The 20,108-nt window shown below is 47.2% G+C and overlaps 2 protein-coding genes across 5 annotated transcripts in view; both read left to right on the forward strand.

Annotated features, from left to right (window-relative positions):
- Positions 1 to 18,226, forward strand: part of BCL7C (BAF chromatin remodeling complex subunit BCL7C) — a 22,959-nt gene extending 4,733 nt beyond the window's left edge. The window contains exons 3-10 of one of the 4 annotated variants that reach the window (XM_083409950.1): positions 1,480 to 1,615; positions 4,314 to 4,612; positions 4,989 to 5,093; positions 7,223 to 7,301; positions 8,882 to 8,990; positions 11,852 to 12,013; positions 13,608 to 13,693; positions 15,219 to 18,226. In XM_083409950.1, the coding sequence (XP_083266076.1) occupies positions 5,002 to 5,093; positions 7,223 to 7,301; positions 8,882 to 8,990; positions 11,852 to 12,013; positions 13,608 to 13,693; positions 15,219 to 15,362 (672 nt within the window). In that variant the 5' untranslated portion in view covers positions 1,480 to 1,615; positions 4,314 to 4,612; positions 4,989 to 5,001 and the 3' untranslated portion in view covers positions 15,363 to 18,226. The remainder of the gene's footprint in view (positions 1 to 1,479; positions 1,616 to 4,313; positions 4,613 to 4,988; positions 5,094 to 7,222; positions 7,302 to 8,881; positions 8,991 to 11,851; positions 12,014 to 13,607; positions 13,694 to 15,218) is intronic. The other 3 variants (XM_083409951.1, XM_083409949.1, XM_083409952.1) reach the window with 3 other exon arrangements.
- Positions 1 to 20,108, forward strand: part of LOC310662829 (pyrin domain-containing protein 1-like) — a 742,864-nt gene that overhangs the window by 502,240 nt on the left and 220,516 nt on the right. The window lies entirely within an intron of this gene.

Consider the following 20,108-nt stretch of genomic DNA (forward strand, 5'->3'; position numbering starts at 1 on the left):
AGAGATCTGCGGGACAGACAGAGAAGCTTGAGGGGTTTCTCTTGTCCCTTGGGCCTCACCCCATCCATGACACGGATGGATTTGGGGAGTAGAGAAGCCTAGCTGCAGAGCGAGGGCAACTGAGCCTTGTCTTCGGCTCTGGGAGGCCAAGAATAATGCTGGGTTGCAACATTACGTGGTCAAGTTGCGAACGATAATCCATCTTGTTGGGCTACCCAAGGAATTTTGCTGGTTACTTTCCTTAAGGAAGCAGGCTGGCTGGCTGGGGTTTCCCCTGTCGTTTTCCCAAGAAAATGACAATGTTTTCTGAACTCAAGGAGACAGTCCCTTTGCACAGAATGTGCATTTACAGTGGTACCTCAGGTTAAGTGCTTAATTCGTTCCGGAGGTCCGTACTTAACCTGAAACTGTTCTTAACCTGAAGCACCACTTTAGGTAATGGGGCCTCCTGCTGCTGCCGTGCCCCCGGAGCACAATTTCTGTTTTCATCCTGAAGCAAAGTACTTAACCCGAGGTACTATTTCTGGGTTAGCGGAGTCTGTAAGCTGAAGCGTATGTAAGCTGAAGCGTATGTAACCTGAGGTACCACTGTATTCTCGTTGATTGCACTTTTAAAAACCATCTCCCTCTTCTTCCCAAGAGCTTGAGGGTAGCGTACCTTTTCACAACCACCTCCATGGTGGTGAAGAGGGGGCCTTGTTGGTAGTGGCACCCCTCCTGTCCCCAGGGAGGATTTCGGCAGCTTTTTACAAAGCAAATCCTATACATGACTGCACAGAAGTAAGCCCTATAGGATCACAGCTCAATTCTTCCAAGGTTTTTACAGCTTTTTGGTTTTTTTTTTAAAATCCCTGGATTGTGTTTTTTTTTTTACAAATAACTTCATGAACTGCCCAGGTTGGTGGGTGGTACGAAAGTGCAATCCATCAATCGGATTTAGAACTTTTTAGGGCTTCTAAGCCAGTCATAGTTTTTACTAGCTGTTCCTTATTTTTTTTATATATGTATTCAGTATGATTTATCTGTTGTTTCTTGCTGTTTCGCTGGTTTTCATTGTTTGATTTATATTGGTTTTTATCCTAAGAGGATAACAAGAGGTTAAGCTGCCCCGAGAGTGCCTGTGTGCTGAAGGTTTGCAGGACACACCCTTAATATTAAGTAAATCATACAATCATAATGTAGAGTTGGAAGAGACCCAACGGTCATGTAGTCCAGCCCCGGCAATGCAGGAATCTCCACTAGATCATACATGACAGATGTTCAAAAACCTCCAAGGAAGGAGCATCCACAACCTCTCAAATGAGTCTGTTCGACTCTCGAACAGCTCTTACTGTCAGAAAGCTTTCTTGTAACTTGAAGCCATTGGTTTGAGTCCTATCCTCCGGAGCAAGAGAAAACAAACTTGTTCCATCTTCCATGTCATAGCTGTCTAGATATTTGAAGACATCTATCAGATCTCCTCTGTCACTACTTTTCCAGACAAAACATACCCAGCTCCTTTCAACAGTTCTTCATAAGGAATGGTTTTCCAGACCCTCGATCATCTTGGTCGCCCTCCTCTGCACATGTTCCAGCTTGTCAACATCCCTCTTAAATGGTGGACACAGTATTCCAGGTGTGGTATGGAGGCTGCCCCTCATATGTAGACTGAGTACAACAAAAGGCTTGGCTGCCCATTTCCTCCCGAGGTGAGGGGAAGTGGCATAGCTGATAAGCCTGGCAGGACAGCTTACTCTATGGCATTAACCCCTTCATGCATTAATTAGTCTCAAGAATGCTGGTTATATGATGCTAGTTACCCTACAAATAAGAGACTGCCCTAAAAACCTTAGTCTGCCCAGAGGCGGAGCAAGCTGATTGGGTGCCTGGGGCAGCACACGTGCCCTGTGCCCAGAGGCGGGGCCAGCCGCCCGTGGGGCAGGGTGAGCCAGGGCAGGACGCTCCGCGGGGCCGCCGAGGAGTCTGGCTGCCTCCTCCCACTCAGCCGCCCTACAGCTGAGGGGGAGGTGGTGGGCAGACCATTTGGGGCAGCACGGAGCCTGTGGGTGCCCAAGACACCGTGTCACTCCCAGCTGAGATGCGTGGCTCGGGCGCATTATAGGCTCCACAGTGAGTGCCGCCCGCCATTTTGTCACCCCCCTCAGTGGTGACACCTGGGGCGGTCCTCACCCACCGCACCCCCCTTCCTCCGCTCCTGAGTCTGCCCTGTGGCAGCCCCCACTGACCTACCTATTTTGTGTGTGTGTGTGTGTGTGTGTGTGTGTGTGTGTTTTAAAAAAACTTACAATCAGTTGAAAGGGTGACACAGCCTGTCAGCTTCCACCGCCTTAGTCTCAGTGTTGCTCTTGCACAACTCAATGTGGAGGAAGAGAGGGAGGAAACTGCAGTTAGTTGACTCCGCCTCTCATTGGCTCTAGCTCCACCTACTGTTGGCCTCCCGGCTTTCTGCCCCACAGGCCCAACCACCACTGCCTGCCCTATAACCCACCCCCCAACCTAGCCTGCTGCCTCCAGATTCCCATTGATTCCAAAGTGAGAGCTGGTTGCCGGTGCGGTTGGCCTTTGTACAGCCTGTCTGTCATCTTAGGCAGCAAAGAGTGGCTTGGGGCCAAGCTTGCCTGCAGGGCTCTTATAGAAATCTATACAGTGCTTTTTCTGGGGGTACGCATACCCCTAAACATTTTGTGAATCTAAGTTTGGCCTCCTTGAGAGGCAGTATGAGTAGGAAAACGAGATGAGTAGGAAAGCGAATAGGATATGAGTAGGAAAACGAGAGTACCCCTAAACATTTTTTTTAGAAAAAGCTCTCTCTCCCTCTCTATTTTCCAATTGCTCAAAAGGGCACAGAATATTTTAAAAATGAAACCTCCGCAAATAAAATAAAAACAGCTGCCATGAAATGCAAACCCAGGGAACTCTGGGAACTGTAGCCATGTGGGGGGGGGAAGGGGGCCTGTTCACAGCTCTAAGCACCCTGGACAAACGATGGGTTTCTTTGAGCGAAGCCACGAGGGTCTAAAGTGGCATGGCGCCGCTTTAAATGCACAGTGTAGACATGGGGGGGGGGGCTTAGTGAAAGAATGCAGGTCCTATTGAAAGAGGGGGCCTCTTTAAGAGCATTAAATCCTCCTCAGCCTAAAATTCTCTAAGTGTACCACTGGGCCCCGAAGCACGTGGGCCTCCCCCCCTTGGCCTTGCAAAGACCGGGCTGAGGTAATGGCGACCCCAAAAAACGCCTCTGACTCACCGCAAGGATCTGAGCGCCGTGTGGGAACATGGCTGAGCTTCTCAAGTCCAATCCCCAGAAAGCAGCTTTCGGAGATTAACTGGTTCTGTCTCATAGGCTTTGAAAAGCGTGGGGGGGATGGCATGGGAAAAGAAAATAGACAGCGGAGAAAAACACATGCTAATTGTAAAAAATTGTAAAAAAAAATATTGTGAAAACAGCTGCTTTTTTTGACAGTTGCTTGCTGCTTTCCTCCCCACCGAGGAGGAAGATCTCCTGAGCATGTGCAGAGTGTTAGATTCCTCTCACGGCTGAATGACTGCTGCCAGCCCACCCTTCTGTCATAGGTTTTGGGTCGCCACACGATTTCCGGCACAGGCTCTGTAGTTCTAATAGGCATGCACCAGGCAGGCATGCAACAGGTGCAGCTCCCCTTGAAGATGCAATATCTGTTCTGCATTTAGCAATCTAACTGCCTGTGTGATCTGTATGCACATTTATTCAGAAATAAGTGACAATGAATTCAGGGGGCGTACCACGGAAAAAATGTGCCCAGGAGCGGAAGCTAGCAGTGCAATCCTAAGCGTGCCTACTCAGAAGTAAGTCTCATTATAAATTCAGTAGGACTTGCTCCAAAGTAAATTTGCAGCGCTACACACGCTCAACCTCATTTAGTTTAACAAGATGTACTTCTAAGTAACACACAGGACTGAATTTCAGCCTGTCTGTAACCTTTTTCTGCACTCCACCTTTTCTCTCTTTCCGTATCCCCTGTTCATTTTGCTTCACATCTAGCTTGAAAAAGAATAATTCTGGAGAAGGTGGTTGTGTGCACATTGTGTACGCTGCTTCCCAAGTGCTAAATGGATGTAGAATAAATTGGAGTCTGTACACAGCCCTTGAAAGCTTGTCTTGTTGCATTTTAGCTGGTCCTAGTAAAAGGTGTTGCCTTCCTGCGGTCCCACCTGATGTTTAAAACTGATATAAATGATCAACCGAGCATCCCTTCTGAGCTCAAAGGAGAAGTGTGCAGAATTAATCGCTTGCTCTGTTTTTGGCAATTCTTAATCTGTCTTTCCACCTGCAGGCTGCTCCATCATCTGCCTCTCTGCATTTATCAAAAAGGATGAAATCCTCTATTTCAGACTGTCAATTTCTTCGTCTTCTCCAGCTCTCCTAGTCACCAGAGGGCGCTCCCTGTGCTGCAAATCTCTGTGAAAAAAGAAAAACAACCCAAAGAACTTATATTATTTTCTTCCGATGGTGAGCCGCCTTTTTTCCGTTTTCTTTTTTCTTCCTCCCCCCCCTGACAAACGGAGGACAGGAAAAAGAAGACAAAGAGGAGGAAGTAGAGATTAACGGTGGACTAAGCCGAAAGGGAGAATTGTGAGTAGATGAGGGATCAGATTAAAACCGAAAACCAAAAACCAAGAAACCGAAAGAGGAGAGAAACAGCAAAATATTGACGCAAACTGACAGAAGAGGAAGACTGACTGATGGAGAGGCAGGCTATGGCTGGATATCTGGATGGCAGAGTGATGCACAGGGAATATTTCTAGTTCTGTGCTCGGATAGTCAGCAAAAGGAGGCAGAGAGGGGCAGAGGAACAGGGAAAGAAAGGAAGGAAAAAAGAAAGAGAAAGGAAGAAAGAAATGGGATAAGGAGAGCAGAAGAACATAAGCAAAACAAAGCAATCCAAGCCGTAAAGCTCTCTGTTTCTCCTCTGCATCTGCCCCTCCACACTCTGCTCAACTCTCCAAAGTTGCTCCCCGGTGATGTCTGGACGGGCGGTTCGAGCTGAGACACGCAGTCGGGCAAAAGATGACATCAAGAAAGTGATGGCAGCCATCGAGCATGTCCGCAGATGGTGAGGCCGGTGGGCGCAGGGGCCGGAGGAACTTTTGGAGGGACCTGGCATCTCTGGATGCATCCGGTTTTAGAAGGGTTGTGAGCTGGCTGCCACGGTGCAGGTGGCAAGGGGTCGATTTGGGCTTTGGGGTGCATGTGGCACAACACCTGTCTGGTTCGGAAGGCTTGGCAGCTGTGTTTTGGGCTGCAGGGAGGGGCTGCAGCTCAGTGCTAGAGTAGAAGGCCCCAGTTTCAAACCTTGGTGTTCCTACCTGAGGCTGGGAATGTCCCTTGTCTGAAACCTGTGTGAGCTGCTGCCAGTCTGTGTAGGCCATATTGGACTAGTTGCACCAATGATCTGCTGTAACTGCCTGTGCATTCCAAACCAAAGTTTCACACTGGGAAGCACACGATCCGTTTCATGCAGTTTTGTGAATGTTTGCCAAATGCATTTTGGAATGGGGATTGTCGAGTTTTGCATTTTTTTTAGGCAGTTCCCTCACTGTGAGAAGCCAAGTTACAGGGAACCAGGCAGAGGGCCTTCTCGGTAGTGGCGCCCACCCTGTGGAAAGTCCTACCATCAGACGTCAAGGAAATAAATAACTATCTGACTTTTAGAAGACATCTGAAGGCAGCCCTGTTTAGGGAAGTTTTTATGTACAGTAGTACCTCAGGTTAAGTACTTAATTCGGTCCGGATGTCCGTTCTTAACCTGAAACTGTTCTTAACCTGAGGCACCACTTTAGCTAATGGGGCCTCCTGCTGCTGCTGCGCCGCCGGAGCACGATTTCTGTTCTCATCCTGAAGCAAAGTTCTTAACCTGAAGCACTATTTCTGGGTTAGCGGAGTCTGTAACCTGAAGCGTATGTAACCTGAGGTACCACTGTATTTTTAAGGTATTTTTAATCTTTGTTGGAAGCCGCCCAGAGTGGCTGGGGAAACCCAGCCAGATGGACGGGGTACAAATATATTATTATTATTATTTATTATTATTATTCCATCCACTGGTATTGGTGGTGTGGGATGATCCTAGATTTGGCAGCCAAAAAATTACCACATTTGCTTCCTTTCCAGGGAGGGCTTTTGAAACGCACTGCTTCCTTTCCATTATTTCTTCCTCACAGCCCCAACGTTAGGTGGGATGAGGTAGAGTAAGCTAGCCTGATGCCCTCCAGATGTTGCTGGCCTACAGTTCCCTTCATCTGTGACTATTGGCCTTACTGGCCGGGGCTGATGGGAGTTGTAGTCCACAACACCTGGTATACACCGCCTTGGCTATCCTTGGCCTAAGGCTACATAGCGAGGTCATAGCAGAGGTGGAATTGGAACTGAAGGCTTCCTGATTCACAGTTCTGTCCGTTAGCTGATACATTACGCCAGCTCAGGATTGTGTGACGGGGCCTTGTCGGTGGTGGCTCCGAGGGCTGTATAATATTCTTCCCAAGGAAGGCTGCACCCACCTTGCTGCTTGTCTTTTGATGAGCAACTAAAATGTCTTTCTTTATGAAAACATTTGGCCCACTTTAGTTGCTGGTGGTGGTCCAGTTTCCATCTGACTCATTTTTTTCTTTTATGGCTGTTTTTAAGGTTTTTAAATTTTTGTTGTTGCTTTTATATATTTGCCATTATGAGCCACCGAAGGTTCTTTAGTGGAATGGCAGGATATTAAATGTTTCCTTATATAAATGCATGTGTAATATAATATTTAGGACCCCCTTCCCGTCAATTGGTTCTCTGTAAATGACTGCACACCAGGAGGTTGTAATGAGTGGGTGCTGCTGGGAATTTCCCTGAGGTAAAATAGGTTGTGGGGTTCACATGGGAAGCTGCAACTTGCATAATTAATTAATTAATTAATTAATAACACTCACACTGTTATGTCCTGAAGTTCTCACCCTGGGCCAGCAGGGGGATACTGTAGATAGTTTTCACTCAGGTCCACGTCAGTTATTTTAGGCGCAAAACCCTGGGTTGTTGTTGTTAGAATGTTGACAGCCGGCTGCCTATAAAAGCAGGCCGGCTGAGCTGTTTGCTGTTCAGTTCTGTTCCAGCTTACAAAATAAAGAGCTGCTTTGGAGAAATCGCTGTGTCGTCTGCCATGTCTACCCACTATTTAACACACACCATTTGCTGTTCTCTGCTTCCTAGGGAAAAGCGGTGGGTGACGGTTGGGGACACATCTCTTCGGATCTTCAAGTGGGTACCTATCGTGGACCCCCGGGATGAGGTAAGGGGAAGAGTTCCATCTCTATATTTATTTAGCTCAGTTTGAAATCACCCTTGGGTGCAAGTAGATAAATAGGGACCGCTTACTAGCGGGAAGGTAAACGGCGTTTGCATGTGCGGCTCTGGCTCGCCAGAGCAGCGATGTCACGCTGGCCACGTGACCCGGAAGTGTCTTCGGACAGCGCTGGCCCCCGGCCTCTTTGAGTGAGATGGGCGCACAACCCTAGAGTCTGTCAAGACTGGCCCGTATGGGCAGGGGTACCTTTACCTTTTTATATAACACTTAATTTTTTAAAAAAGACGTTTACATAGGAAAGTATAAAATTTTCATTAAAAACTGTAAAAACAGTAGACATAATAAAAGGGGTCTAAAGATAGATAAAATCAACAGTACATAATGAAATTACATGTCTTTTTTTAAATGTATTTCAACTTTTTTTATACTTTTCACTGATTTTACAATCATTTTGACATTTCCAAACTTGACTTCCTCCCCCTACCCTTTCTGCGGTTCCTTAAATTTATTTTTAATATCTTCTGCATATCCTAATTAACTACATTTGCTCATTTGTTCATCTTCTTTAAATATATGCTCTTATGAAACTGCAGATTATTATAATAACCCTGCCAATGTTCCTATCTGTTTACAACTTATCTGTAAGTATTCAATAAACCATTTCTATTCTTTTATTTAAAAGTTTGTTATCTTGATTTCTTATTCTTCTGGTTTCGCCACTTCTGCATATTCCATAAGTTTTTGTATCATTCTTTGCTGGGACTTCTTTCTATTTTTGGGAATGAAATCACATGTCTAGTGGGTAGGCTTTCTTAAGCAAAGAAGTGTTTAGCTGGTGTTTAAAACAGTACAGCGAAGGCGCTGTTGGGGTCTGCTAATCGGGCCCATGCTGCCTTGGTTACTGAAAAGCCAATAAATGCCATAGACAGAGGAGATTCCCATAAACACTCCTTTATTCAGCTGAGTAAAACAGAGCAGGCAAGGCACACTCACCAGTGTGATGGTGAAGCCGCCCCAAATAGACTTCGTTCACACTTTATATAGTCACCCCCCCCTTTCCCCCTTTCGAGGTTCCTTGCGCTGATTGAAACAAGACACCCTGCCTGGAGACCTTGAAGGGGAGAGTTGCCTGGCAGAGGGAGGTTTTCCTGAAAATCGCCTAGCAACCTTATCTGGTCTTCACATATTTCCCAAACTCGGCCCTCCAGATGTTTTGGGACTACAACTCCCATGATCCCTAGCTAACAGGACCAGTGGCCAGGGATGATGGGAATTGTAGTCCCAAAACACCTGGAGGGCCGGGTTTGCCTATGCCTGTTCTAAAGCAGGCAGTGTTTTTTTTTTACAGAAGCAAAATGGCATCTGTTAGGCTAACCAAAAAAAACAGGACAAGAACAGGCCTCTGTGGCTTTTCCTGAGACCCCACAGCGCCTGGCTAATATCAATAGGCAGGAAGTTCCAGAGAAGAGGCTCTGCCCTGCTAAAACATCGATTTCTCTCAAACTCCCTTTCCTATCCTCTTGAAGGCTTCCCTTATTTCTTGGCTCCCTTTCCTTCCTCGACAGGAGAAAAGGCGGCTGGCAGGCAACAGTGAGCAGCAGCGGACCAAAGAGCGAAGAGCCCGCATGCCCAGCCCTCGGAGGAACCCAGCCCTGCTCATGCTGGACCTCAATGGTACATTGTGGAAGGTGGGGGGGGGCAGGAGAGGGGAGGGGCAAACACTTGTCAGGCCCCGGAGAAAGGATACTTACAAGGCCCTGCCCACATGGCTGCCTGTGACAGTTTGTTGTTGTCGTATATCTATTGACCCACTGAGTCTGCTGCAACGGCCCTGCAATAAATTTGATTTATTGCCACTCCAACAAACTTCCAGTGGTGCCCACATGCTTCCACTCCGCTCGCTGACACTCTCCCCAGTTGCCGGGTAATAGCAGAGTTCACACGCGGCAGCAGATGGCTTGTCTGTGTCCATGTGGTGTCCTTAATAACGCAGACACCGGGGCTCCTAATCCAAAACTCTTTATTTAGTAGCACTCAAAACAGAAAAGAAAACCTGCAGAATCTAGCTGCATGTTCGCAGCTCTCTGCCTCTTAACAAAAAGCGAAAGGCCCTTGTTAAGGCCAGCAGACAGACTGCTCTCCGGAGAGAGCTCAGCCCCCACAGAGCACAGATCAAAGGAGCAAGCATGGATGTGTGGGCAGTGCACCCAGTTGATAAGAGTGCTCCTGGAGTGTTAACCCTTGACAGTCCAGAACCATAACACTGCCCAGGCCTCTTCCACCACACTGGTTCTCCAAAGGTTTCCCCCAAAGGTGATCTGAAATCTAACTTTGGGAAGAGATTCTGCTTGCTGCTTCTGGAAATTAAGCACATCCAGTGTTTACTTCAGTGGTGTCTATGTCAGCCGTTTTGTGACTGGTGTCCCTGGCACGCTCTTAGAAATTCAAAACGTGCCCCCTAGTCCATAAAGGTTGGCGCCCCCTGCTCTTGGCTACTGTTTAGAAAGAAGCATTTTGAAAGAGGGGGACGTACCCAGTTTTAGAAGCAAAGGGGGGCTTGCAGCAGAGGTGGAGTCTAGGATCCTGCTCCCCTCCCCTATGGCTTGCCTCCCCTTCTTCTGTGGCCTCTTTGCAGAGGCGCCACTCTGCCAGCCCAAGCGGTGGCATCGGAATAGGGCTCTGCAAAGTTAAAGGAAAATATTTCATATCTGTTCCTTAATTTGGGAAGACGCTTCCCTTTATTGCTTAGTGGGCCTCTCCTTACATCTCGTGTGTGACAACTTTCCGTAAATCACTGATGTGATGTTCTGTAGGTAGGTAGAACTTCCTTCCTGTCATGTTTTTTTTTATCATGTTTTCATTTTTTTTAAAAAAAATATTATTATTTATTAAATTTGTATACAGTACGGCCCTTCATCAGAAGATCTCAGGGCGGTTCACAGCATAAAAACGCAGACTAAAACCACAAAGCACATAACAAGAACAAACTAATAACTCCTCCTCCCACATTTAAAAGGACAGAGATGGTTAACCAGGCAAAGGCTGAAGAAGAAAGTTTCCCCCTGGTGCATAAAGATATACCGCGGGTTACAGACACTTCGGGTTACAGACTCTGCTAACCCAGAAGTGGTACCTCAGGTTAAGAACTTTACCTCAGGATGAGAATGGAAATCGTGTGGCTGCGGTGCAGCAGCAGCGGGAGACCCTATTCCCTAAAGTGGTACCTCAGGTTAAGAGCAGACCTCTGGAACGAATTAAGTTTGTAACCCGAGGTACCACTATATAATGAAGGCACCAGCCGAACCTCTCTGAATCGAGGTGATGATGCTATTGGGGTGGCTATTCACAATTCCTCTCTCGATATTCTTTGCACCAGCAAAAGTTTTGGGGCAGTCATACTGCTTTGTTTGCAATCAGCGTAGGTCCCGTAACTTCCTGCTGAAATCCTTTCTCTTTTTCTGCCACAGATGTTCCAGGTTTTGTCCCTCTTTCGTTAGGCTGAAGTACAGGAGTGTCTCTACAGAAAGCAATAGTGTGAGAACATTGGGGAAGCAAACCAGAACCAATTACAAAGTGGAATGATGGGTGGACAGTGGTAATCATACACTGTTCATCATTCCCCCCCATCATTTTTAATTTGTATACTGTCTTTCTATCTTACAATACTCCAGGCGGTTGACAAGCTGAAGAAACAAGAAATGTACATCTTATAACAATCTAACTCAATACAAAAATGTGATAATAAAACAAAACTTTAAAAATAAGCAGCCTACATCAAAAAAGTAACATTCAACAATCATTAGAATAGTATAAAGTAATAATATCAACATATAAAAGTTAAACAGAAATCCACTCAACAGTTACAATAAGTAATTTCTAAACTATAATCAATAAAACAACGGCAAGCCACAGTACATAAAATACCGGTAATACAATACAAATTGAGAAGCAGAGACTAGAGGGTGGGGCCAGGCAGGTGGACAGAGGCCTTGCCTGATGGAATCTCTCCCCTCACAGTTCTTCCTCCAGGCACAGCTTCCTTATGAGGAGTCCCAGGGCCAGGGCAGGGAGGCAAGGCAGGTGGAAGGAGGCCTCGCCTGATGAAGTCTCTCCCCTGTTACTAGTGACATGTTGCAGAAGACACCCCTAAAAACCACCAACCAGTCTGGAGTGGCTCTATGTGATTGGAGGGAGGAGCAGTTCTCTTACTTAAGCACATGGAAATGCTGACATTACGCCTAGAATCAGTGCTATTTTTCTAGGAAAAGAGGTGCCGGAACTCACCATGAGCGCCTCCCTCTTTCTCTTATAATGGCAATGGGGCCCACCTGAAAGGTGCTGGAACTGAGTTCCGGTAAGTTCCAGCTGGGGAAAAAAGCCCTAAAATGGCCTAAAAAATGGCACCCGGCACCCTGTGGATTCATGCAAGAAGGGTGGATGGGGAAATCAAAGAGGCGTTTGGATCCTAACCACCAAGCTGCCCAACAACAGCAGCCACAGGCAATTCCTAATGCTCCGCTTTCCGCTTTCCTCAGATGAGAACAGCAATCAGAGTTCTATTTCGGAGACCTCCTTGCTGAAAGGCGGGGACACCAGCCCCAGCTCCACCCTGGACCGCAGCCAGACTGTAACTCCCACCCCACTAGGGGAGCTCAAGGCGGAGGACTCTCAGCCTCCTTTGCTGGGGCAGGAAGGAGGTAGGTGATGTTGTTGGCTATTTGCAGTTTAGTAGCGCTGCAGACGGGATGCGGGTGGCGCTGCGGGTAAAAAGCCTCAGCGCCTAGGGCTTGCCGATCGAAAGGTCGGCGGTTCGAATCCCTGCGGCGGGGTGCGCTCTCGCTGTTCAGTCCCAGCGCCTGCCAACCTAGCAGTTCGAAAGCACCCCCGGGTGCAAGTAGATAAATAGGGACCGCTTACTAGCGGGAAGGTAAACGGCGTTTCCGTGTGCGGCTCTGGCTCGCCAGAGCAGCAATGTCATGCTGGCCACGTGACCCGGAAGTGTCTCCGGACAGCGCTGGCCCCTGGCCTCTTGAGTGAGATGGGCGCACAACCCTAGAGTCTGTCAAGACTGGCCCGTACGGGCAGGGGTACCTTTACCTTTACCTAGCGCTGCAGAGAGCTTGCTGGGGAGACCATGCATACAAGGAACTCAAAAATAAGTTTAACAAAGGTTTTAATAACAAAAACAAAAACTCCTTTTACACTAAAGATAACAACAACAGACACGACACGACCCATCCCCCAGGGTAATAAAAGAGCTAGGTGCTGCTCCTTATATACTATACCCAATTGCTGACACAGCTTGATTAACACAACTCAGCAGCACCTGCTATGTTTCACAGCTGTAAGACTGGGTCTCGTTATTTGCCCTGGCCCTTAAAGACATAGACAACTTGTGAACCTTCATATTTTAAAGTGACCATTCAACAGATGTAACTGTCACCCTGAAGAACCAGGTGTGTAGCCTGGGAGTCATTTTGGACTCACAGCTGTCCATGGAGGCACAGGTTAATTCTGTGTCCAGGGCAGCTGTTTACCAGCTCCATCTGGTACACAGGCTGAGACCCTACCTACCCACAGTCTCGCCAGAGTGGTGCATGCTCTAGTTATCTCCCGCTTGGACTACTCCATTGCACTCTACATGGGGCTACCTTTGAAGGTGACCCGGAAACTACAACTAATCCAGAATGCGGCAACTAGAATGGTGACTGGGGGGTAGCCACCAAGCCACATAACACCGGTCTTGAAAGACCTACATTGGCTCCCAGTACGTTTCCGCGCACAATTAAAAGTGTTGGTGCTGACCTTTAAAGCCCAAAATGGCCTTGTCCCAGTATACCTAAAGAAGCATCTCAACCCCCATCGTTCTCCCCGGACACAGGTCCAGCACCGAGGGCCTTCTGGCGGTTCCCTCACTGCGAGAAGCCAAGTTACAGGGAACCAGGCAGAGGGCCTTCTCAGTAGTGGCACCCGCCCTGTGGAATGCCCTCCCAACAGATGTCAAAGAGAAGAACAACTACCAGACTTTTAGAAGTCATCTGAAGGCAGCCCTGTTTAGGGAAGCTTTCAATGTTTAACAGACCACTGTATTTTCTTTTCTTTTCTTTTTTAGACCACTGAATTTTAATACTTTTTTGGAAGCCGCCCAGAGTGGCTGGAGAAACCCAGCCAGATGGGTGGGGTATAAATAATAAATTCCATTCTATTCTATTCTAGGACGGTGAGGTTTTAAATCCTTTTGCTTTACACTCCGTACTTGTTTAATCTCTCCATTTCTCTCTTGGGTGGCAGAGTCCGGAGTGTTGCTTCTGGAGGGGACAGATGAACCTCCCATGCTTACCAAAGAAGAGCCGGATTCCAAGACGTCAGAGACCCAGGTGAGGGTGCTGATCCTTGGAAGGGACGGAGCTCAGTGGTAGAGGCCCTGCTTTGCATGCCAAAGCTCCCAGATTCGATGGCGACATTTCCAAGTAGACCATATTCGGCTAGATAGACCCAGTGACCTGACTCGGTCAGCTTCTTGCATCTCCCTGAAAATGGCAACAGACCTTGTTGCAGCATGTTTCGTCTAGGGCTGAGTGGGACCAGCCAACCAGCTCCACCAGTGGCGTAGCGTGGGTTGTCAGCACCCGGGGCAAGGCAAGTAATTTGCACCCCCTAACCCGTGGATTTGCGCCCCCTAACCCTAACCCCCAGATGTTGCGCCCGGTGTGGCCGGGCCCCCCTGCACCCCCCACGCTACGCCACTGAGCTCCACAAAGTTTCTCCTTTGTGGCTGAAGCCGTACAATAGGCCTGTTTAAGTGTGGTGGCCTTTTGGGGTGAGGCTGGGGGAGGGGGGTCAAGGCAGAATGTTTCTTGGAGAGAGATGGTTACTTGGTAAGGCCCTATTTATTTTATTAAATTTATATACCACTGTTATAAGAAAAACTGCTCCCTTTCCCTTATGGGGTATTCCAGAGCCCCTATAGAGTCCTTAAGTGGATTCCCCGTCAGAAGGAGAAAACAGAGGCAAACCAGAGTATACTGAGAAGCAAAGCCTGATCTTTATTCAAGGAACCTTTACAACAGGGTCCCCACTCATTAAATGCAGGAGGGGGGAGAACCCTGAACAATGGTGCGCAAGCCCTTATATAGACTTTTGAAATTGCCCGCCCTGTAGACATCATACATCACAGAAGGAGGCGGTCTACAGCAGAAATCCTGTCTGCCAGGATACCTGATGATGGTCACTGATTGCATTACCTGGGCAGCCTGGCCATTCTTTTGTGATGGTTAATGCTTCAGTTCCTGAATCCAGGTCACAGGCTCACCCTATTCATACATAAATACACCCTTAAGACAGGATTTGCAAGCAAAAAGACAATGGCCTCCCTTACTGCAGAGGAATATTTGAGGTCATTGGGAGAGTCAGCTTGGCTCTCCCATACTATTTCAGACACACGGTTCATATATTTAGATAGGTGTGCATGAATATTTATTCTATATTTATGAATATTTATTCTATATTTGAGACCTTAAAATTCTTATAACACCACCCTCCATCGAAAGATCTCAGGGCAGTTCACAGAATACAATACAAGGTAAAACACAAGTAAATAATAAAACCAAAAACAACAAAACAATTACCGCCCCCGCCCCCCGCTTCCCACAGACACATTTAAAAGGCTGTAGGATATTTAAGCAGAACTCTCAAAAGCTAATCTTGCTCCTCTAACATTTACATTCATGTGTGCTGTACGCCAGGTATGGGGAACTTTTTTTTCAGATTGAGGGCCACATTCATTCCTGGGCAGTCTTCTGGGGGCCCCATTGGAGTGGTGGGCAGGGCTAGAGGCAGAAGTGGGTGTTCTCCCCTTGCTATAGCATGGACATGATCCTTTCCCTTCTCTTCCCCGCACAGGACACAACAGGCCCTGCGAAGCCCGTGAAAGAGGCCTTCGAAGTACCAATGCCTGAGGCAGAACAGCCGCCCGAGGCTCCACCATTGAAGCGCATGCGCAGTGAGGCACAAGAGTCGGAGTCCAACCAGCCCTCAGATGCTTAACCTCAGGCCTGCTTTTGCTCTCCCCCATCGCTTTTGACAGGGGAGGGGACTTGCTGGGAGATATATATTAACATATTATGCTAAAATATGGTGGCCAGCCCACCTTTATGCCACCTTGCCCACCTGGGTACTGTCACCATTTCACTACGCTTGCTGCTCCCTGGTGCAGCCGCTGGGCAAACAGAAGACTGTTGTTGGTGAATAAACATGGCGGCCATCCTTGGATACCCTCAGAAGCCATGTTTGTTTACATTCAACAGCCCCTTTCCCCCCACAGTGTGCATGCATGATTCGCAGTATTAAAAGGAAATGTGCTGGTGGGAAGCAAAGCTCAAGCAAAGGCGGGTGGGGAGATTATGGTGACGAAAGGGAACTGGGAAGGTTTCCTGAAAGGCCCGGTGGACCTAATGCATCATATAGAGATCTCTGGCACTGTGAGAGAGGAAGGGAGGCATAAGCACACTAGCCCAAAGAAAACAGAACAAAGGCTTGATTTAGGAAAAATAAATCAAGAAAGCCAAAAACTCCCAGGTTGTTGTTTTTTTCTACCCCAGGTTAGAGAGCTTGAGGGCATCTGGGGGTTTAAAAGCCAAGCTGCATGGACCACCAAACCCACCCAAAATCAAAATTTTACAACCGGGAGGAAACATCTGGCAAAAAGAGCCGAATAAGCATCTTTGCTTACTTCTGTATAATTGCATTGTTTTTGTTTTTCGAAGGAGAGGATTGTGGAGGTGTTTCTGAGCTCTTCAGAATTGCGGATTGCATCATCTTGCACACAGTTTTCTAGGCACACAGGATACTGTGGAGCCCAGATTAAGGGAAGGATAGGCCATTAATTGCTGGAATAAATCCTGGAGGTCAAAGCTATGTAGATGTTATGCACTCTGCCTTGAAAGCTCCTTTGCCTAATCCCAGATATGCAGGGGCTGCGTTTGGGGAAAGGAAAAGGAACTCTATGTGCTTAGGAAAAAACTCCCTGCATTGTTGTTCCTTAATGTTTGTAGAGCTCAGAACCTTAGAACTGAAACAGTCTGGGGGCAGAGACCTCATCACTTCTGACTCTCAATAACTCTCAATAACTCAAGGGAGATGGAGGAGCTTGGCTTCTATTTCTGCCTCTAGAAGAAGGCAGGCTCATCTCATGAGGTGAGAAGAGGGAGCTGGATGTGTCTGAGCCCATGCTTCTTGGACTAAATAGAGCCCAGCCTTTGCTAGAAGGGCATTGAGTGTTGTGGGTTGAAAGGTGGAAGCCTAGGACTCCTGGTTCTCCCCCCCCCCCCCCAAATCCAGATGCAAAATTGGAAGGAATCAGGAGGCAAAAAAGGTTCCAAACTAGTGGAATAGTAGAGAATCAATTGGCATTTGGGGTTTGGTGGTGTATATACCCTTTCTTTTCGTTATAGTTTGCTGCTCAACAGCAAGCTGTGTCTGTACAGGAGCTTTCACATTTCCATACCTTACCCCCAAAATTGTTAGCTTTCTCTTTGGTTGCCTGGGCTTTGCTACTCCTTTCTGTTCTTCCTCCTCTCCCCACTCCCACCCCGTTTCCCAACCACTCTGTTAAGATGGAGACATGGTGCTTTAAGAGCACCGTATCTCCTTAATACCATCATATAATAGTACCTGGATCACTGTGCCACCGCAGGTGATAATCAGGAGGGATGTTTTAACGTCAGAAGATTCTGGTTTCGACAGGCTCCCACAAATTGGATGTGTTCAGTCCTTCAGGACCACCCCTTGCTAGCTTTGCTCTTTGATAAAATGCCCTTCTTGTGACTTCTTCATGTAACAAGAGGACTGAGGGGTGCTGGTTGTTTGAACAATGAAACTAAATGCCTCTCCGGGTTTTGTGGGGCAGCATTGCTCATGGATATAACTGTGTACATAAAGCACACAAATGGATGCTTCAGATCCACCCCCTCTGCTAGCTGGCTTTTCCCACCCGGCGCAGGATGCCAACCAATCATGGCTGCTGGCATCACCCCCTACCCACCTGGGCTGTGGGCAATCTCCCCAAATTATTGGCCGTTTGTGCTGTTGTCATGCTTTAGCCCTCTGAGCACGGCTCTTTTCTGCAAACCAACAACCTGCTTGCTCCCAGTTTAGCTTTCCAAGTCCAAATCTGCACCTCAGATTTGCAAGACGCAGCTTTCAAGTGATCTCAGTAATCAGGAACTTTGAATTCATGGTCAGCCCAAATCGACTCCGAGCAGGAGCCGAAAAGAACAGGACTCAAACCCTTATGCCTACCATTAGGCAAAGTGATAATCCCTACACCCCTCAGCTGTAAATTTTGGGATAGCATTAAAGAACAGTAAAATAAAGTTGTTGGTTTTTTGGAAAGATAAAAAAGGGACTACAGGAACATATGGAAATGCATACTCTGTTGTTGGTCTCCCATCTTCTTCCTCTTGTGGTTGGCCAAGGCTCAATGGGAAACACCTTTTTTGGGTTAATTCAGTGTGCTTCAAACGTGACAATTGCACAAATCCTGCATGTAGTCTGCTGCATGTAACAGACCCATGTGCATGTACTTTCTCACATGCAGCCAGCCCCAGTGAGTTACTCCAGTTGTGGGTTTGCCTTGAAAAAGACATTAGGGTCATACTGTGGGGCCATCATGTCTCACGTGGTATTTGCACAATGTCAAGCATGGAAATGATTTCCATGTGGGAGCTTTTAAATGTTCAACATAGGCCCTTAAGGCACTCATTCAGCGAAGCCCTTAGTAGCAGCGGGAGTGTGCTATTGTTTATTTCAGCAATAACGTGTTAATGTTTCTTTTGTTTTCTTACCTATTGTTTTATAAGCAATTTTACATTGTAATTCTCTTGGTCTATAAAGGAGATTCCTCATCCTGAGCCCGTGTGTGTCTGTTCATGTGTGAGAGAAGGTATACTTTGATATAACTCGGAATCATTACTATTAACGGCATATATTGATGCCCTGCCCTTCCTCGCCAGTTGAAAGCATTCTCCCAGCCAAGGATCTGGAATTGAATTATTTAGTCACCAAATGCCTGGGTAAACAGGGATGTTTTCAAATTCCTCCTGAAAGTTAATAATGATACAGACGGTCACAGTTCACTAAGCATCCTGATCGCTTTGTACATGCCTTGGGTGCATTTCATCAGGGCTGTTTCATAAATGACTTTTCTTTGCACAGAGCTAACCTCGGCTTTGGGGAGAGGAGAGAGATAGAGAAGACACAGCTTTAATGGTAGGAAGAAGTTCAGCACCCACCAGACATCTGAGCACACAAGATTTCCAGCACCTGGAAGGAACTGTAGTTTGCCACAAGTGCTGGGAATTGTAGTTCTGTGTTGAGGAAGCTAGAACTCCCAGGATTCTTTGGGGGAACCCATGTGCTTTAATGTACGGCGTGGAACCGCTGTGAGGAGGGGGTAGCACATGCTTTTGCAAGCAGAGGACTCCAGGTTTGCTTGTCAACATCTCGAGGTGGTGCTGGAGAAAACGCTACCCAAAGTGCTGCTGCCAGTCGATATAGACCAAGACTGGGGAAGCTCTTTTCAGCATTTTCCCTTGTGCAAGGTGTGTCTGTGTGTGTGATGCTGGTGGTGGACAGGGCCAGAGTAGGCGGAGCAACAGATGTGAGTCTTCCCTTTGTACCCTAGGCTGCATTCCAGCCACACAACAGCCAGCGGTTTCTACAGAGCCACACACTTTCCTCCCCATACACCATCCAGACAAACAAGAGGCGTTACTGGACTTCAAGGACGCAATCTAGCAAGTCAAAAGCACTCCGGTAGAATGTGGAACGTGAATGGCGAGGGGTATGACCCAGGAAGACTTCCAAGGGCTGAACAGAGAGGCCTGGAGGGCTACTTTGGCCCCTAGGACTGGAGTCCTGTCCCCACCCCCCAACATGTACACGACATTGAACTTCCTACATTGCAGGGGGTTGGACTAGATGGCCCCTGGGGGTCCCTGCCAACTGTACAATTCTACAGTTAGATGGACCAATATGGTCTGACTCAGCTGTGCCATGTGAGAATAAGTAAGGCTGCAATTTTAACCGTGTGTACAGAGATGCTAATCCCATTAGAATTATACCCCTGTGGCTTGGGAATTAACAGCAGGACAACAAAAGTGGATTTTGTGAGCTCTTTTAATCACCTGGAAGGATAAAATACCCACCATCTATTGTACAGTAGTCTGAGGACCTCACTGCCCTTGATACATTTGAATGCATTTCTTATAAATGCCAACTTTGTTTGTACTGTATATCTTAACAGAACATCCAGATGGACTGTGTCTACTTATATATTTAAACCGAGATGGGCTGTATTAATGGCTATTGCACTACTAATGGGAGCTGCTGTTGTTTCTTTTTGTTAGTTATACAATATTAATTTAAAAAGAAGTTGTTCCAGTGAAATTGTGGGGCTTACTCCCCAGTAGATGTTAGGATTGCAGCCTTTAATTCATTAAAACTGCATACACTGCCATACACATAAGCCTTGTACTGAAGAGAGAAAGAGCATACTTTGTTTTCATTTCATTTGTTTACCCACGTGGCAGCAAAGCATCATCTTGTAAAAGCCACATTGTTTTGCGAGTTGCTTTCTTTCTCATTCAACCCCCCCCCCAATAAAATTGTTCCATTCCTGAAGATCAACTTTTTAACTGATCCCCTCCCCCACCTCAGTTCAATCGATTGTTCAAGCTGATCGTTGGCAAGTAATCTCTCTCTCTCTCTGGCTGCAAAGTGGTCTGCCCCCTT

Source organism: Podarcis tiliguerta (assembly GCF_965153285.1).
Source record: "Podarcis tiliguerta genome assembly, chromosome: 13".
Classification (NCBI taxonomy): Eukaryota; Metazoa; Chordata; class Lepidosauria; order Squamata; family Lacertidae; genus Podarcis; species Podarcis tiliguerta.